Source organism: Cucurbita maxima, unplaced genomic scaffold, assembly GCF_002738345.1.
Source record: "Cucurbita maxima cultivar Rimu unplaced genomic scaffold, Cmax_1.0 Cma_Scf00001, whole genome shotgun sequence".
Lineage (NCBI taxonomy): Eukaryota > Viridiplantae > Streptophyta > Magnoliopsida > Cucurbitales > Cucurbitaceae > Cucurbita > Cucurbita maxima.
The window spans coordinates 4104652-4123029 of NW_019272017.1; the positions used below are offsets into that span (position 1 = coordinate 4104652).

The following is an 18378-nucleotide window of genomic DNA, read 5'->3' on the forward strand; positions in this document are numbered from 1 at the left end:
CCACTGAAAAGGAAGGTGCATCTTATTGATAAAAGTAACAACTTTTTATTTCCTTTAAGCATTTCTGGGTCATTTTATCCTCAAGGTTGTTTTCATTTAGATGTGGTCTCAATTCATTTATATATCTCTATAGGTGTCACATTCCCACCTACTTCCACCTTAATTCATTCCTGAACCACAAATTACTAAGAGAGCCTGAGAGGTACCACTTTGATACCATTAGTAATGACTCATGCCCAGTATTTGAATCAGATGTCGAATTCAAATTCTAAATCCTCGACATATGCCATTACACTTTAAAATCTTCGGAAAAAGTTCACTTATTTCGCTCTATTATTTACTCAACATAATTAAAAAATAGGAGGCATCACCTTCTTCAATATGATAATGGTAATGAAGATCTATAAAATTTGACCAAATTTGAAAAAGTATTTAGATTGAATTGAGCCCTCCTTTGAAGATCCAATATTGTAGCTTATAATGCTCCATTTCAGTACTATTAATACAGTACTATTATTCCAGTAGTGTTATAGTCCATGGTAGCATTACACCAGGCCCAACTCCATTTATAGCACCATATTGTGTTCAAATTTCAAACAGACACATCATATTCACAAAGCTACCACGTGTAATTCAACCAATAAACACACCGTCAATGCATAACCACAACCCTCTTCAACTCCAACCTCTCCAACCAAATTCACAAAGGAGAGAATATGTTGAGAACCTGGTTCCGCAATGCCTACAACAAGGCCGTCCCTAAGCCGGCGCCAAACCAGAAGTTTGGAGTACTGGACGGCCATCCTGCGGCTCAGCAACATGCACAAGAAGCCATAGAAGCTCATACCAACTTTAAATCCAATCAAAAGGAGTTCAGAGTGTATCGGTGGAGTCCTGAGCATCCCAACCACAAGCCTTTCCTTCAGTCTTTCTTCATTGATCTCTCTAAATGTGGCTCAATGGTATTGCATCATTTGATCTTCGTAATAACTAAGCTTGGCTGGTTAATTTATTGGGTAACTTTATTGTAGGTATTAGATGCCTTACAGAAGATAAAAGCAGAGGAAGACTCAAGCTTGAGCTACAGAAGGTCTTGCAGGGAAGGTATATGCGGATCATGTGCTATGAACATCGATGGAGCCAACACTGTGGCTTGCCTCAAACCTATTGATACTGACACTTCCAAACCCACCATTATAACGCCCCTTCCCCATATGTTTGTCATCAAAGATCTTGCTGTTGATCTCACCAATTTCTATCAGCAATACAAGTAATGTCATCCAATTTTTTGTTCTATATGGAACACAAATACAAGTGATCTAATACAAGCGTTACCCTTTATGTATAGGTCGATCGAGCCATGGTTGAAGACCAAAAGGTTGCCGAAGGATGGGCGAGAGTTCAGGCAATCTCCAGCGGAGAGGAGGAAGCTGGATGGGTTGTATGAGTGTATTCTGTGCGCTTGTTGCAGTGCTTCATGCCCTCCATATTGGTGGAATCCAGAGGAGTTTCTTGGCCCTGCTGCCTTGCTCCATGCCTGTCGATGGATCTCTGATAGTCGAGATGAGTTCGAGAAGGAACGATTGCAAGCAATAGCTGAAGACAAGACGAAACTGTATAGATGTAGAACTGTACAGAATTGCACAGCCAACTGCCCCAAAAGCCTCGATCCTTCCGGCGCCATTCACCACATGAAGGCTATGCATTTGCTCTCAAAGGACAACAATTAGCTCTGTTTTTCTCTGTTTTTCATGTTATCTTTCAATCTTAATCTTAAAAGGAAATCAATAAATATCTGTGGTTTCAAATTGAAAAAATGTAAGTAGAGTTCTATACAGAATGAGTTGGTCAAAGCCAGATCCTTAGGCACCAACTTCTGCTGAGAAATTACAGGTCATATACAACATTACACTGGTCTTTCATTTCTCTTTAAAAAACCAGGATTTTACACACAAAATTTTCAGCTCCTGGTGGTTCTTGGCCACAATGGTGGCCTTTTTCAGTTGCGCTCATTGATGCATGATTATGGCGATATATCAATTTGATCCCCTGTAGTTCACGATTGCTGCTGCTTTAACTGCATCCGAGCATTGGCGAGAGCTTCACTGACTTCCCCGTTGTGGGGAGTTTCTCTGAGTAAGAACTCGTAGTCTTGTATTGAAGCTTCCCATTTTCCCAACTGCATGATGTCACATTAGAGGAACTTAATACACATCATGAAACAAATGCTGGAAGATTATATAAGGTACCTTGGCGTTGCAATCTGCTCGTCTCAGTCTAGCCTTGCTGTACGACGGGCGAACGTTAAGGGCTGTTGTGCAATCTTCAACTGCCTTTTCGAACTGTCCGAGTTTGGACCGACATGTTGCTCGATTGCACAGCAGCACAGAATTGTATGGATCATGCTCAAGTCCCTCCCCATATGCAAGAACGGCCTCTGAGAACCTTGATGTTTTGAATAGCTCATTGCCATTCCATCGAGAAGCTGTAACTGCTCGAGCACGCCTCATTACTATGTTAATCTCTCGGTTGTTTGTGTCGAGCCGAGAAGCTCGTTGTACTGCCTCCAGTGCATCATCGAATCTACAGACATACACCATTGTGAGTTCCATTAAGTGAGATTCAAACTTTTGACTTTTCAACCTTCTTTCGTATTAATTTTAGTCGTAAGTTATTTCGTTCTGACATTTAATGCAGATAGTTGCAGTTGAATGTCTAAAACACGAACCTGCCTGCAACCAAGTCGACCTGAGATCGAATCAGCAGTAAATTGGCATTACCAACAGGACCAAGGAACTTAGTGCAGGCATCCACCTCAAAGCTTGGACCTCTTGATATGGCTTCATCAGCATCTTGGTGCTTGTGAAGCTTCAAAAAGGCTTCGGCTTGCAAAGCAAATATCTTTTTGCAAATAATTCACAACAATCCATTAGTAAACGAACAATAGAAACGAAAACATTATTCAACGAGGCTATGGTATCGTAAACAACTCATAACTAAGCCAAGCACCTGTGGTGCAGAATCAGCCCCGGATGTTATTGCAAAGCCAGTCTCCTTAACCAGGGTGTTCCAATCTCGTAATCGTCGTGCTTCGGTGCATTTGTTCAAATGAGCTTGAACAGCTTTGGCTTTTGCTAAGTGCTCGTGATCGGCCTCGGGCCCCGATTGTTTGTAATGATACATTGCATTCTCTACCTCTCCTAATCTGTAGTACTCTAAATTTAAAAAAATGTACAAGACTCTAGGTGTTCTTACAGCTAAATGGTGTTTTAAGGTGATACCAATACCTAAGATACAATGTCGCAAGTCGATGATGAGCTCGGTGGTAATGCGGTTCGATCCGAATGGCTTCTCTGCACTCAAAAACTGCATCAAGAAGCATGCCAAGAGCTGTTAAAGCTGCACTTTTATTGCTTCGGTACGACGCTTTGTTCGGGTCGATCGCAATTGCAGCTTCATACAAAGTCAAGGCTTCTGCAAATCTTCCATTCTTGTAATCTTCATTCCCCATGATCTTCAGTTGCTCGGGATCCATTCGAGTTGACAACGCTCGACAAAGAGAACTCGATTGTTCAGCACTTAGTTTCGGTTGAGGCTCGGGTATATTCCCCATCCCACCATTTGGGTATTTATCATTTGTTACTTGAGTCTCTTCTCTACCTATATTGGGCGCATAATCAACCACATTGTATGCATTTCCTCCTCCACCCCCTCCTTGTCTCAAGTTACCTGTGATCATAGTCACATTCATCCTTAAAAAAGAATCAATCTTTTTCCAACAAAAAAACCATTAAGCATGCTAAATTCATATCATACACCGTTGTTCTTGTTGTATAAATCTCAAACTGAGAAACAAAAAGATGGTAGTGATGAGATTACCCAAATTTCCAAAGAGCATGAAATTGCTGGAGGAGGCTCGAAGAAGCGACCCATTAATCCCCTTCGATTTTTGGTGATCGTTGATCATGAGCTCGAGCTCGCCGGAGATGCCAATGGCCTCCTTCGGCACCTTTCTTCCTTGTTCCACATACCCATTTCCCGCCGCCGCCGCCACTTTGTTCGGCGGCAGCGCTACATTACAACCCTCATTCTGTTTGCTCATTGGAACTCCCCTCTGCTGATTTGAATGCATTGTCTTCTGTTGACTGTGCTGGTTCGGACCCACCTTGCTCGCTGGTTTGGAATCCGGCTCCGGAACATGGATGAACAACGGCTGATCGGAGCCGCCTCGCCGGCGCCTCGAACTGCAGCTGCTCACGACTTTAGCAAGGTCGTTAATTGGATCAATTGTTGGCAATGAAGCACTTGAGGCAGTTCGTCTCATCCAAAATGCACGGCGGCCAAACACAGCGTTCAAAAGACCACAACTTGATTTCCTGTCCATGTCGCCTTCCATTTTCGACACCGCCTCCAAGTTCTTCCGAAAGAAGATCAAAAAATCACAGAGTCTTCCATTTCCAATGGAGTTTTAATTTGAGACCCACCATTTGAAAGTTGGAAAAAGAAACATCTGCTTGTAATGGAAAAAGTTAGATAAACAATATAGAGAGTGGGCGTAACCCCAGGAGGTGATTTGCATAGCTCCTTCGAACAGAGTCCCTCTCTGTTTTGTGAAAAAGGGAGGTTGAGTTAATGGGAAGGGGGAAAAAAACGAAAAGCTTAAGGGAAAGGGGGTTTTGTTATGAATTGAAAGCTGTATAATTTGAGGTTTGAAAAGAAGTTGTTGAAGAAGGAGCAGAAAAAGGGGGAGGGCGGGAGACTCGTTCTCCGGGGGCATCAGGATCTCAAAAATACTTTCAAACAAACGGTCAGCTTTGCCTCATGACTGTGAGAACAGCACGTTCAGGATGCTCCTTCACCGTCGCCTTCACAAAATTAAAATAATTAAACTTGATGTTCTTAGGAACATTCATGCTATTTAAAATAATTTTAAATATAACTTGATAAATTTAGATTCGAATCCGGAGAGGCATGGAATGTTTTAAGATATGCGTTACATGATTACATCTATTACATAATCTGAAGAGTAAAGTAGGGTTGAATTGGTTGTACTTTAAGTAACCATGAACCATTAATAAATTACAAGGACAAGATTTCCATAATGGTTAATCTCGTGGATCTCATAAAAAGAAAAAAAAAAAAAATTAGATCACTCTATTTTTTCGTTCATTTTTCTTCATTTAGGGTTGTTTGGATGAACATTTTGTTTATGATATCTAGAAATGTGATTATGATATCTAGAAATGTGATTATGATACCTAGAAATGCGAGGTTTAAGAATAAGATATTAGACAATGGGATAAAGTAAGCATTTAAAAATGTTAGGCAAATAAATAATATTTTTATTATTTCTAACCATTTTATTACATTAGTTATAGTTAATTTAGTTTTATTTAAAAATTTATTAAATATATTTAATCAATTTAATTTTAATTTGTTAAAATACCCTATCCTTTATATTTTAGGTTTTTGGGTTTGTGGTTTTTTTTTTTTAGTAATAAAACTTAATAATTAATCTCAAATGAGTGAATTTAATAAAATTATATAAACTTCCAACTCAATAGAAGAATTAATATACCTGTCATATTTCAAAAAACAAAAATAATCAATTTATCTCCCTCCGAAATAAAATATTTCTATTTTAATTTATTGTCATTTCTGCTTTCTTGACCTTTTATAAACTATTTGAAAATGATTAATAAATAACGAAAAAAAACCCCAAAATCACGTATAAAATACAAATAATTGAAAAAAGAAAAAGAATATAAAACACAAATAATAGGNNTAAATATTAAAAGAAATAGAAAAATAAGGAAGTGGAGGGAGAAATAATTAAAAAAAAAAAAAAAAAAAAAACTGAGCTTTTAAAAACCCCATCCACTTAGATGAGTTAAAAAAAGAGTTTTCTTAAAAATAATAACAATAAAAAAGAAATCTATCCCACCAAACATGGGCTTTATAGGCCCATATCAACTCCTTCCACAAGCCCACAAGACCCATGAGCTAAATGGGCCCTTAGAGTGTAAAATGAAAACTGTCGGCTCTACACATTCATTTAATTTAAGTATTGTTGAAACCTATGGTATAGGAGTCCCTAAAAACACGAATGTGAACTGACCCAACTCCACATGTTTTGGACCAAAATCAAACCATGTCCGGTTGAGTTATAGGTTAGATCACGTCTTTTTTCAAAGAAACCGAACTAATTTGGATTTGATTGGTTTTTTTAAGAAATATGCTTCGATTTGATCGACTTAGATCCATACTATAAACATTATTATAATTAAAAAAGAATAACAAACTTTCTTCATAAAACAAGTATGAATTTCACGCAATTGAATCATTGGAAGAAGTTGCATTTGATGACGATCATCAAAATTATATATATATATAAAAAAAAAGATTCAATAGTTATTTATACAAAAAATAATAAGAATAATAATAATAATTGGAAGCCATGGAAAATAGAGAATGAAAAAAAAAATGAAATGGTACTTTGATTCATATTGTGAAAGTACTAATTTAGCATATTTTGAAGAAACAAACTCAAAATGCTTTGCTTTATTGAGACGTGCTATTGCCTACTCTCGACTCTTCATTTCTTTTATTCTATCAATATTTATTCCTCCACTTTTTTTTTTTTTTTTTAAATTGAGTGAGTAGATGTATCTTAATATATAAAAGAGATTTTAATTTCATTTAAAATATGGGAGGTCAAAAATGCTTACAAAAACTAAGTATTATTCAAACTCGATATAACAACTTGAACACAAATTTCAAATTATTTTCAAAAATTATTTCATTCATAGAAGTTTCAAGAGAGATGTTATTTCCTATTTGTTCTCTTTAATGATTTTTTATGGTAAAATTATTATTATTTTTTTTTTAAATCTGCCTATAATTTCCTTACTTTATTATTATTTTAACATGTATGAATATTAATATTTATGAAATATTAGAGAGAAAGATGTTTTTTTTTTAATGTTAAATGTTCTAATAAATTTGACCGTTATTTATTATTTTTTTTTTTTTATGGTTGAATGGATCTTTGGATCGATGTTATTTAAAAAAAAAAAAAAAAAAAGTCATACAATTGATATGGTCTTTTACAATATCACTTTTTTTCTTATTGTTATTCGAGATGGCCTTCTAACACGAATAAACTTCACTCATAAACTTCACTCACAAGTTTTTAGTCATTTTACTAAATTTTCCATGTTTGGCAAATAGTTATAGAGATTTTCTTTTACTATTATTTTGTCAAATTTAGGAGATTTGACTATGAAAGAAATGCTCAATATTATCTTTCTAAATTCCCCTGCACCCTATTCTTTTAGGTATATAAAATGTAATAAAAACTCTAACTATATATGTGTGTATGTATATATATATATTAGAGAGATGCTTTTTTATGAACAATAAACACTTCTTATCTCGTTAAACGTCATATCAAACATATTGTACTAATACATAGAAAAAGAAATGAATAGAACATTACATCATATCAAAATCATAACACCAACAAAAGAAAAGAGAGGAGAATTTTTGTATTAAAATCGACTAATAATTTTGTACCATTGAATGTGAGTTTTGTTGGAAGAAGAAAAAAAACTGCATAATTGGTACGAACATTCTTCCAACCAGAAAAGAGAAATGAATTAAAAAGAAAAAGGGTGATTAAGAAACAGGAGGAGGAGGAAGAAGAAGAAAGAACCCAAGTTTTGTAATAATAATATGCCCTCACTGATTGTGACCGAAGCTTTTGCAACCAATGAGCAATGAGCACATAGGCACCGTCACGATTGGCTCCCCATAGCAATGGCATCTGGGTCACGTGGGAGTCCATGTGATTTGTGGTGGGGCTTTGTCCTGATCGGACCCATCACGCACCCACCTCTCGATCACTCATCCACAATGGCTCCACTCCCTCCCTCCCTCCCATTTTTTTTTTTTTTTTTCCATCTTAAAAGACAAAAACTTTCACACCCTTTCATGGCGTGGCTCCACCCTCTACTGCGGGGACCAACCAAACGTGTCACAAATATCCACTGCCCTTCATCGCCCTCCCTCTCCCTTTTAACTCCGATCCCGATGAACAGTTGATTATGGTGTTAATCATGGTGGTTGTAACGGATGATGATAACGGCGATGGATAAGGATAATGATGGCGCCTAAAATGTCGTATTTTGGGTATCTCTCTAAATGGATAGTGTGTTGTAGCTTTCCCTTAAATGAGCAAAGATCACATAAATGTTCATAAATGATCATCCATAATCCACACCCTAATTATCTTCAACGGACTTTGTTTTGGATTCTTGGCTATTTTAAGCCTGCCTTTAAAATGATCCCATCTTACACTCAAGTGAATGAATAGAGGTGACTGATCTGTTGAAATTATCCACAAAACTTATCCAAAACACTATTTGTTAGGTCCTAAACAAGTATGTTTACACTTGATCCTCTGCTTCTAGCTATACCCTAATTGACAAACTTCATAACGCTCACTCTATGTATTCATATCTAATTTTAGACTACAAGAGATAGGAACTACCAATTTTGACAAGCCTTTGTCTATCCATTTGCTCTAGATTCTCGATCATAAGCATGCTCATCCAATGCACCAAACACATTCTTCATTGGTCAACTTCAAACATTTTAAGTTTATGGTCTATTACTTACTAATATTTTGTTGTAAACAAATATATCAGGTCGATTACTTAACACATCACCAAAATTAGTGGATAAAGACTAGTTTTGTAACACGGAAGATAACCAACCTACTTTTTTTTTTTTTTCTATTGAAAATGGGAATGTTACTATATGCATGTGGTGATTGATTTCTATGAAAAACTATTTAAAAATATCTTATCTTAATGATGCCATGTATTTAATACTAATAAACTTAAAATCATGATTGAAGTAAAGGTTTAATAATCAAAACATAACTATAACGTGGAATAAAATATCAATGGCTTTATTTCATGTCTTCCTCAACCGATGTCGTCATTCATGAGATGAACATTGGTTAGAGAGGAGAACGAAATATTATTTATAAGGGTGCAGAAACTTCTTACTATCAGGCGCATTTTAAAAACTTTGAGGGAAAGTCCATTATTGGAGTCGAAAAATGTAATCACATGCAATATGTTTTATGGTTGGTGGGACATAATTTTCATGGGTGTTTTTTTGGGTTCTACTTTATTTTTTTTCGAGTAAATTGGAGGCATACTTTTCCTTTATACAAGGTTCATTCAAAGGTGTAGGAACTCACAAAATGGGCTTGTTAACATTCGTACTTAACATGTTAGAAAAGTAATCAATGATCATATAACATACAACATGCATGAGTTCCCATATTAAAATCAGGGTTCAATTAGTTAAGGTACATAAAACTTTCATACTTACCATAATGTAAATTTCTTACAAAGCGTACAAACATATTCATGGTATTCATTCATGCACGTATATCATGATGTTGGCATGATATTAACATGACAATCATAATCAAAAAAAAAAAAAAAAAAAACAGAAAATATGTATCACAAAGTTGATTCCAAAATCATACACCAACAATAACACGAAAATAGAGGCATAAGGGCTTCAAACAATTCCATACTTGTAAGCTTATCCTATTCAACTTGGGTGTGAGATAAGGATATGATTGATTTTTTTTCTAAAGGAAAGATGTTAATAGAATTAGAAATTTAAGTGGGGGCCTTCAATGTGTACGATATTCACATCTAAGACATAGGTTTATAATACTTTGCTTGGTGGCCTAAATAGAGTGCGCCAAAGAATTGGGTGATGAGAAATGAGAGTTGGGTTAGCCATTGACCATAGAGATAAAGAGAGAGAGAGAAAGAAAGAACAAAAAAAGCATCACAATTGTCTCTCCCATGTTCACAAACTCCAATAATTGACCAATTTAGAGAGTGATTTTAGGGTTAAATTTGTGGATCAATGATGGGTTTGAATCAAGTGGACTCCATCTTTCCACAAGGACGATGTTTTTTTAAATATGCTTTGGATCCATGTTTGTGTCTCCATTTCAATGTCCATGTCTTCTTTTTCCTTCCCCTTCCCCTTCCCATTATTATTATTATTTGTGTATAACTTAATGCTTTAATTAAAAGAAGACAACAACAAAAAAAACTCCCTCCTTTTAAGTGGATTCCAACTCCTCATTCAACCATAGATTCCCTTCTTCCATGGTGCCTTTCCCTTTCACCAAACCATACAAAATATTCAAAACCTCATTATTTTCCCCTCAACTCTCCTTACCAACTCACAAACAAACCCCATAATATTCAATTCCCTTCCCTTCCTCTCTTAATCTTAATCTTCATATCCCGCGTATCAAATGGAACATTTTTATCGATATTATCTTAAATCTAATGACCCGTTAATGTTGATGTTGAAACGTCACCTTAAATTATTGGTACATTCATATAAAAAAATAATACATTAAAAGTAGCATTGTTGCATTCCATTGCATGTGGGGATCATATTAGATGAGGTGTTTTAGTATCTCTTTTCTCCTCCCATGGTGTTGTGAACATGTTTGTTGTTTCTACAACAAATGAAACAACAGCTTTTGTTGGGAGAATAAAAGAAATATCTAGTCAAAAGTTGTCTTATAAAAACATTTAAATAATTTCTTTTTCTTTTTCTTTCTTTTTAATTTATTATTATTGTTGTTGTTCTTGAAAGCTGGATGGATGGATGGCCTACTGATTTCGGATTTTTCAAGAACTTGAATTTGGGTATCTCCAAAACAAAAGCTTTAAAACAAGTATTGATTGATTATTATGTTATTCCCCATCTTCTGTTTCTGTTTGTCTGCGCAAAAGGGTGTCTGCACATCTTTAGTTTCAAACAAAGGTAGCAATGCATATGCTTTCCCCCAACCATACCATAATTTATATTTTTTTTAGGCTTAGATTTCGTTTAACTTCATAACCTTTTGTTGGTTTATGATCTCATATATATATATATATTTTATCGGTTAGTCCTATAGTTTTAAATAAACTCTTGCAAATAGTCTTATTATAGAAATAGAGAGTGCTTATGAATTTGAGACCATATTCAAATGAGAATAATCCTGACAATAAAAGACTAAATCATACGAACTTTATAGTTAAGCGTGTTTTGTGGATAATTTGTTATCATAGACACAGGTTGGAACCTCAATTTGGAATCTCGAATTTGAATTTTAAAATTCTTGTTTATTCAACTTAGTAAGGCATCAAGCAGATCAAGCAGAGTTAGGGTAATAATTAATGGACTAAAATTCATATTATATTTTTATAAAAAAGGTGATATTACAGAAATAAAAACCTATATTTAAACCAACTGCCAAACTAGTTCGAAGGCATAGTTAATTAAACAAAAGAATTATTATATTAATATTGATGTACTTGGAGTAGATTTGCAGATCCTGCTGAATTAGTTTATTCCATACGTACAAATAATTTGAAATAAAATAAAAGCAAATGGGAATATTAAATTTAAAAGCCTTTAATTAAGAAATAAACACTGTCCACAAAAGTGTTAATTAAATAGCCTCAGGGGTTCCTCCTCCACAGCTGTCCACAAAACAGGACGCTGCTGCTCCATATCCATCCAATTACTCTGGAATTTTTTTAAAAAGAAAATATTTATTTCTTTCCGCTAACATTTATGTATACAATATATCTGTCTTAGTACTCTCAAAATATTAATTAATCCCTTTGTTGGGTGAACATGTATTCAAATCTCATTGGTTGATGACACTCCGATTAGGGTTTCAAATACCTTACCTTCCAGTATTGCTGGTAACAACTTAAGTCCATTATCAACGAATATATTATCTGATTTTTCACATCTTTACGATGGATATGTGAGTGTGCATGAGATGGGAGGGGCCAGAGAAAGAAAAAGGGGTCTCTCTTTGAGTTGCAAAGCAATGGGTATGGGTTTGAGAGAGAGAGGGAGAGAGAGGAGTATGACATGTAGGGGTTGCATTGATGTGGAAAAGAATGGTTTTTTATGAATTAAAGCTCAGCTAAAGGCTTAGCCTTCACTTTGTTGGCACCAATAATTGGTCCATTGGAGTGCGTGAAAATTGAAAAGCACCACTGCCTTTCAACTGCTGCCTCCCTCCCTCTCTCTCTCTCTCTAACCCATTCACTAATAATCAATGCCCTTTGACCACTCACGACGCCCTTCACCCTCCATTATTTCTCTTACCAAAACCCATGCATCCCCCTCTTATTCTCTGTATTTTACCAATGCCACAAACAATAGTACAAACTCTCTGTATCTCCTTCATCAACATCTTACGTGTCGATTTTCGTCAATTAAAACGTTTCTTAATTCATTAAAAATATATATCATTTCGACAACATGACACAAGTTCGAATCTTTTAAAATTATGTTTACATCCCCAAATAACATTTCTTCCCATATGATAATGATATTTAGATGATAAAAAAAATCTTTAATACCGTGTGCTAGTGCCCACCATGAAATTTAATATAGCTTTTCTTGAAGTTCGATCACTTTTTTTGTCAATTATTCTAATGCAAACTAGGTCAATGCTAGTGAGTAATTATGTCGCTTTTCACTATAGTATGAGTACAAGTTTTTCGGTTGAGAGGATGATGGCCCCAATTATTTGGTACATAGCATATAAGTTATTTCCTATACTTCCTAGCATCTTTTTATGGTGTCACTCTCTTTTTATCTTTAACCCCTTAGGGTTACAAATACTTGTAGAGTACAATCGAAATGATAGCTAGTGAAACATGACATATGCAAGTTGTCATGTATAAACAAAAAGGAATACTCGTTCTTAACATTTAAGATTTGTTGCCTTCAATATTATATGAAGTATGAATTTGTTTAGTCAATACAAACTCAAATAAAAATATAATTTTTTAGATTTCTTATCTAAGATGATGGTAATTAAGTATATTATCGTGTCTTTGTTCGTATGTAATGAAACGTAGTAGATGTTTTGGCAATATAATATCACCCACCAAAACCAAAACAAAAAAGCAATTAATTAAGAATAATCCTTTGGTACAAGATTCTCGAAAATGAACTACTTGTAAAGTGTGTATTACCAATCACTAAAATCAAGGTTGTATCATTCAAGAATTTCTCCATAAATCATGGAATTTCATATTGATTCTATTGGTTCTAGTGCCTGGTTATGCCTCCATAATTAGGCCACCCCTTAATGAGGTTGACGATTATTAAAGTTTATTCCTACCCATCAACTTTTTAATTTACAAACTCTAATCTAAACCATTATTAAAGCCATAGTGGCAATGAACATAACTAAAAGGTGGTGATCCAAAATCTAAACCATTATTAAAGCCATAGTTACAATGAACATAACTAAAGGTGGTGATCCAAAATTATACCCAACGCAAAACTCTAGTAGTTCCTCATGATATCAACATTCTAAAAGAAACCACATGAGAATTGTACCAAAAAAGTAAAGTGTATTTTGGTTTGGTACACAAAAAGGGGAAGAACCATATAATGGTCTCTGCAAAAGTGCTTCTTCTTTTCTCCGGGGCAGCCTGAGAATGGAAAAGTAAGTATTGAAGGCCATCACTTACCATCACACCGTCGTCTCCTTTTTTTTTTTTTTTTTTTTTTACACGTCCATCGCCTTCCATTAATGAATTCTATGTTAACTTGCACAACATTCTCGCCATTAAACAGAAGGAGAGAGTTTCATCAACAAAAAGCTGATATTGTATTCTTCTCAAAGTATTGAGTTGGTACTTCCGTCTCGACCCTTGGGTTAAATTTGTGTAGTTCAAGATTAAGATGTCAGAGTTTATCTAGTCTATATATGTTTGTTATACAAGTTTGTTTGTTTGAACTAGTTTGGAACGGTTAATGTTAAATGTGTTTTAACCAAATAAGGATATTATTAAAGATCTCATGGCATTTGGCTCCTATATCAAAAAAACTATAAAAAGTTAAAAACAAAAAACTTTAAAACACCTTAAACCAAGTTAAAACGTTTAATCCAATAATATTTAAACACATTTGAACTATCCCACTATCTATAATTCATGAAAAAATGATCAAATCGTGAAGTCAGAAATTCGAATCCTTCACCCTCATATTATCGCTTTACGTTACCAATTTTTTTATATGATTATATAATGAAAGTAAGAACACAAAGTTGAGAGATAAAGATGGGTAAGTTACCATACTATTTGTGGTCTTAAAACACAGTTAGTTTACAGATATGTGTAAGTAGAAGGGAACCGAGGTGAAGGAAAAAGTTACAATTTTTGTTTTCCCATTGACCCTTCTACTTTTTTCTTTTTAACTACTAACCCCTAGAGAAAAAGGAAATTACAACATGTACTGAATTCCCACTCTTTCTCTCTCTACTTCTCAAACCCTGCAATGTCTTCTTAATAAAGATGGTCGCTTCCATTGCACCAAACGTTGCAAAAAGTGCATAACCTGTAATCAACATTTCAAAACCCATCACAAAAATGATACCAATAATAAAGGATTCACCATGTTATCTCGTGAAACTTGCCTCGGAAGGTTCTTGCAAAGAATACGAAGCGTGGGTGTCTTTAGGAATTTTCGATACAAGAATTCCGAACCCCTGCTCTCTTTCCCTTAGAACCTATAGATTATAATGAAAGAGATTAATAAAACCCAACTTTACATCCTTAACACAAACACGCGTAATAGACACAATACCTTAAATGCATCTTCGTCTGTACGGTCATCTCCAATATAAATAGGAAACACGTCAGAACAGTTTGCATACCCTGAATTCAAAATTTTACATTTCATCAACCACGAGATCGAGTATAGCAGCCGTGTTGAATAATTTCTCGAAAGAAAAACAAACCTAGCGACTCTAACAAAAACTCGAGGGCCTTCCCTTTGTCCCACTTGATGGTAGGACGGATTTCTAGAACCTGTAAATCAGAAGAAGAAAGAAGTTGTATTAAGTTTTTTGTGTGGTATTATATTTTAAAGCTTTGTAGATGGGAAGAGAGGAGGGAGAATAAGGACCTTTCTTCCTTGGGTTAGTCGGAGCTTTGGGTATTCTTTAACCACTGATTTAACTTCATGGGCCAAATTATTCCATTCCTGTAAATTTCAAAAAATTCGAGAATAATAAGAAAAAATAATTATAATAATAATGACACTAATTATTGTGATGTAATAATAACATGGACATCTTTCTGTTCTCTTTACCTTTTCATCAACACAGCGAAAATGCACTGAGATACAGAACTTGTTGTTCTCCACTTTGGCCCCTGGAGTTGATTTCATTTTCTCTACCAGCTGTTCATAAACCTAACAGAAACAAATTCATAATTTTCATTAAAATTCTGTTCCTTAAATCCTTGTCTTCTTCAACCACAACTTATTTCGGAAGAATTAAGAAAACCCACGTCGTCAATCATCGGGAGAAACTCGCTCGCAGGTTGGAACAGAAGGCCTTGATTAACCTGAAAAAGGACCACCTCGGATTCATCAATATTAATTAAATTATTCAGTTTAATCATTACGAAATTTAAAAGTTGAAAAAAATTTGATCTTTTTTGAGTTTGGGGTGGCTTACAGCTTTCTTGAGTTTGGAGGTTTTAGTTGGGCCTTTAATGTCCATGCCATGGCTGCCGGCGTAGTAAAGCTCCCCCAGTCTAATGAATCCGTACACCTACAATTCCGTCGCGGGCAGCGGAGATGAGACCAAAAAGGTGAGTTTTTTGGATGGGAAAAAGAAGGATGAGTTGGAGTAAATTGAATGTAGCGAAAAGGTACCTTGTCTCTGCATCTGCCACTGACGATGGCGGTCGGAAAGCATCTGGCAAGCTTTTTCACTGTCTTCCTCATCTGAATCCAAATTGCCCAAAAGCGAAATCGGTGAGCAAGAACAGAGAGAAACCCAATAAAAAGGGAAAACAGAAATTAATGATGAATTCGACACAGTACTTACAGCTTCCGACATGAAAGCCTTGTCGGGGTCCGCAACAATCGGAGAAAGAGTTCCATCGTAATCCAAAAACATCACAATTTGTTTCCCTTTCGAAGATTGAATAATCAGATCGAACATATCCAGGGCGGAAGGATGATGAAGCTGTTCCATTAACACCCAAAAAATTAAAATTCTGTTTCGAGAAATTACCCAGTGTAAAAAAAAACAACAGGATATAGGAAGGGCTCTCACAATCCAAGAGTTATGGTGGTCGTCGGCACCGTCTTCGGCGGCGGCCGTGGCGGGGGGAAGAGATTTAACATGGGTTGGAGAAGAAGCTCTCATTGATTCAATCCAACCGCCATTAACATCAAGGTCCTTGAGGATTTTTTTACGGGAAATGGAGATGTAGCCGCCGGGAGCTGGTGGCGGTTTCTGAGCAGTGGTGGCGAAAATGGAGGAGTTGGAGACGGCGACGGTGATGGACATGTTGATGCCGGATTTGGAATCGGAAACTACTACATTCTGGTTCGTCATCGGAATTACAAGAACAACGACTCTGTTTTTTCTTGTTTGAATTAAAATATTTGTGGTTTTTCCAAATTGGGAGCTTCAAGAACACAAAAAACGGAAATCTTTTGCGGAAAGATTGAAAGCTTGAGAGACCCAAGTCGGAGGAAATTAGGAAAGGGGGAATTTTGGGAGAAGGAAAAACAGAGGAAGAAGAACAGAGAGAGTTATGGTGGGGAGAGAGAGGGAGGTGAAGGGTAGATTTATAGTGGCAGAGGAGTGGGATGGGGGGTAGTGGAGGAGATAGCCAAGAGAACCCATAAGCCACCATAACTTAACTGATGGGGTCCACATTTTGTGGGGCCCACCACCCTAATCCGCCGTCTTAAGCCGTCACCGTAACAGCACCTCCTCCCCCTCCTCCTCCTCCTCCCCCCTCCCCCCTCCCCGTCCCACTGGCTCAAATTAACAGTTCAATCCACGTGGCCGACATTCCATGGTCACAGTCAACTCACTGTACAATTCTTGCCGCGTGGATATTCGCCGAGAAGGACTAATTCATTTTTCCTCTCTATTATTTTGAAAATTAAGAAATTAAATATTTGATTTCTCCCTTCGAAATTAAAATTAAAAAATATATATTTTAATTTATTAACCCTTTAATCTGTGGGATCAAACAATATTATTGAAGAAAGAAAAAAAAAACGTACTACAAGAATATACTTGCAATTATTTAAAAAAATTGTATAAGTTAAAGTGTGAGATCCCACGTCGACGTGGACAGAGGAATGAGTACCAACGATAACGCTCGACTCGAAGGGGGTGGACCCACATCGGTTGGAGAAAAAACGTGCAGAAGAAAAAATCCAAAAAGAACAACATTTGCTAGGGATGAGCTTAGTCTGCCACAATATTTGCTAGACCTTCTCCATAGTAGATACGTTTTAAAATCATGAGACTGACGACAATACATAACATGCCAAAATAGACAATATTTACTAGTGGTAGGCTTAAGCTGTTACACAAAGTGTCGATGTGAGTATAATTTAGTGATAAAAAATTGACATAAACTATTTCTTTCAAATCTGCAAAGGTGGTTCATAATTGAGTATCTGCAAGCAAACAAATGAGCACATCGAAAAGCATAATTTTTTGTAGCATAACACGGGTGGACACAAAGATTTGAACCTAGTAGATGTCATAATTGTTAGGGTTATACATATGTTAAGCAGGTAAGAGCGTTGGAATGTGAGTTAGGGGAAAATATGTATATTTTAAGGCTATAAATATGGTATTTGGGTTGATGGTTTTGGAGGCATGGTTTGTTGGAGGTATATTTCCTATTTAAGTTGGGGAGGGAGAGAGTTTATGGCCTTTGGTACACATTTGAAGGCATATTCAAATTCAACGCATTCCTCATTAAGCAAATTGGATTGTGTACCCAGTGCCCAACACATTACAAACACAACGCCCCTAGGAACTTCCTCTCCAAAACAAGCTGCCCATTTTGCTTAAGTTTTAAGCCCCTTTTCCCTTTCCTCTTTTCCTTTTCCTTTACCTTTTCCTCTCTCTTGTTTCCTTTACACAACCCCTCGCATTCTATGTATAATATAAAGAAAAATTCTTATATGCACTTATCTTCGTTTTTTTAATTTACTTTAATGAATAACTCCTTTTTTTTGTGTAACTTCAACTTAAAACACTTGGTTTTCTCTCATTAAACCAAACTCAAACTTACTCCTATTGTCCCCATGTAAATCTTACATGATCATAGGGTATATGTCCCCACCGAGATCACCTCAACTGATTTTAACAAAATCCAACAAAGATGCTTTACCAACCACAAATTTCAATTCCGTTCCAATAATTTAAAGCCATGAGATCACCTTGAGCTGTTACAAATGATATCC

At 35.8% G+C, this 18378-nt stretch overlaps 3 protein-coding genes across 3 annotated transcripts; 1 reads left to right on the forward strand and 2 right to left on the reverse strand.

Annotated features, from left to right (window-relative positions):
* Nucleotides 1-638: 638 nt before the first annotated feature.
* LOC111481099 (succinate dehydrogenase [ubiquinone] iron-sulfur subunit 3, mitochondrial) lies at nt 639-1808 on the forward strand. The gene is made up of 3 exons (XM_023126436.1): nt 639-962; nt 1032-1270; nt 1349-1808. The coding sequence occupies exons 1-3, from the start codon at nt 717-719 to the stop codon at nt 1728-1730; spliced, it is 867 nt and encodes a 288-aa protein (XP_022982204.1). The 5' UTR covers nt 639-716; the 3' UTR covers nt 1731-1808.
* Nucleotides 1781-4731, reverse strand: LOC111479449 (inactive TPR repeat-containing thioredoxin TTL3-like). Its single transcript, XM_023124129.1, has 6 exons — nt 3880-4731; nt 3288-3729; nt 3010-3205; nt 2729-2901; nt 2250-2583; nt 1781-2179 (listed from the first exon to the last, which is right to left on the reverse strand). Exons 1-6 carry the CDS (start codon nt 4394-4396, stop codon nt 2057-2059), a joined length of 1785 nt encoding a protein of 594 aa, XP_022979897.1. The 5' UTR covers nt 4397-4731; the 3' UTR covers nt 1781-2056.
* A 9457-nt stretch (nt 4732-14188) lies between these two features.
* LOC111480555 (probable trehalose-phosphate phosphatase J) lies at nt 14189-16721 on the reverse strand. The gene is made up of 11 exons (XM_023125669.1): nt 16211-16721; nt 15980-16120; nt 15805-15876; nt 15605-15700; nt 15435-15491; nt 15235-15336; nt 15049-15126; nt 14882-14951; nt 14728-14798; nt 14558-14650; nt 14189-14478 (listed from the first exon to the last, which is right to left on the reverse strand). The coding sequence occupies exons 1-11, from the start codon at nt 16493-16495 to the stop codon at nt 14407-14409; spliced, it is 1137 nt and encodes a 378-aa protein (XP_022981437.1). The 5' UTR covers nt 16496-16721; the 3' UTR covers nt 14189-14406.
* Between the last annotated feature and the right edge of the window lie 1657 nt (nt 16722-18378).

Coding starts and splice junctions, on each gene's coding strand:
- LOC111481099 (XM_023126436.1), top strand. CDS start 717: ATGTTGAGAACCTGGTTCCGCAATGCCTACAACAAGGCCGTCCCTAAG. Junction 963..1,031: donor TCTCTAAATGTGGCTCAATG/GTATTGCATCAT, acceptor ACTTTATTGTAG/GTATTAGATGCCTTACAGAA. Junction 1,271..1,348: donor AATTTCTATCAGCAATACAA/GTAATGTCATCC, acceptor CTTTATGTATAG/GTCGATCGAGCCATGGTTGA.
- LOC111479449 (XM_023124129.1), bottom strand. CDS start 4,396: ATGGAAGGCGACATGGACAGGAAATCAAGTTGTGGTCTTTTGAACGCT. Junction 2,584..2,728: donor GTCGACTTGGTTGCAGGCAG/GTTCGTGTTTTA, acceptor GTATGTCTGTAG/ATTCGATGATGCACTGGAGG. Junction 2,180..2,249: donor GAGCAGATTGCAACGCCAAG/GTACCTTATATA, acceptor GACATCATGCAG/TTGGGAAAATGGGAAGCTTC.
- LOC111480555 (XM_023125669.1), bottom strand. CDS start 16,495: ATGACGAACCAGAATGTAGTAGTTTCCGATTCCAAATCCGGCATCAAC. Junction 16,121..16,210: donor ACCACCATAACTCTTGGATT/GTGAGAGCCCTT, acceptor TTAATGGAACAG/CTTCATCATCCTTCCGCCCT. Junction 14,651..14,727: donor CAGACGAAGATGCATTTAAG/GTATTGTGTCTA, acceptor TATAATCTATAG/GTTCTAAGGGAAAGAGAGCA.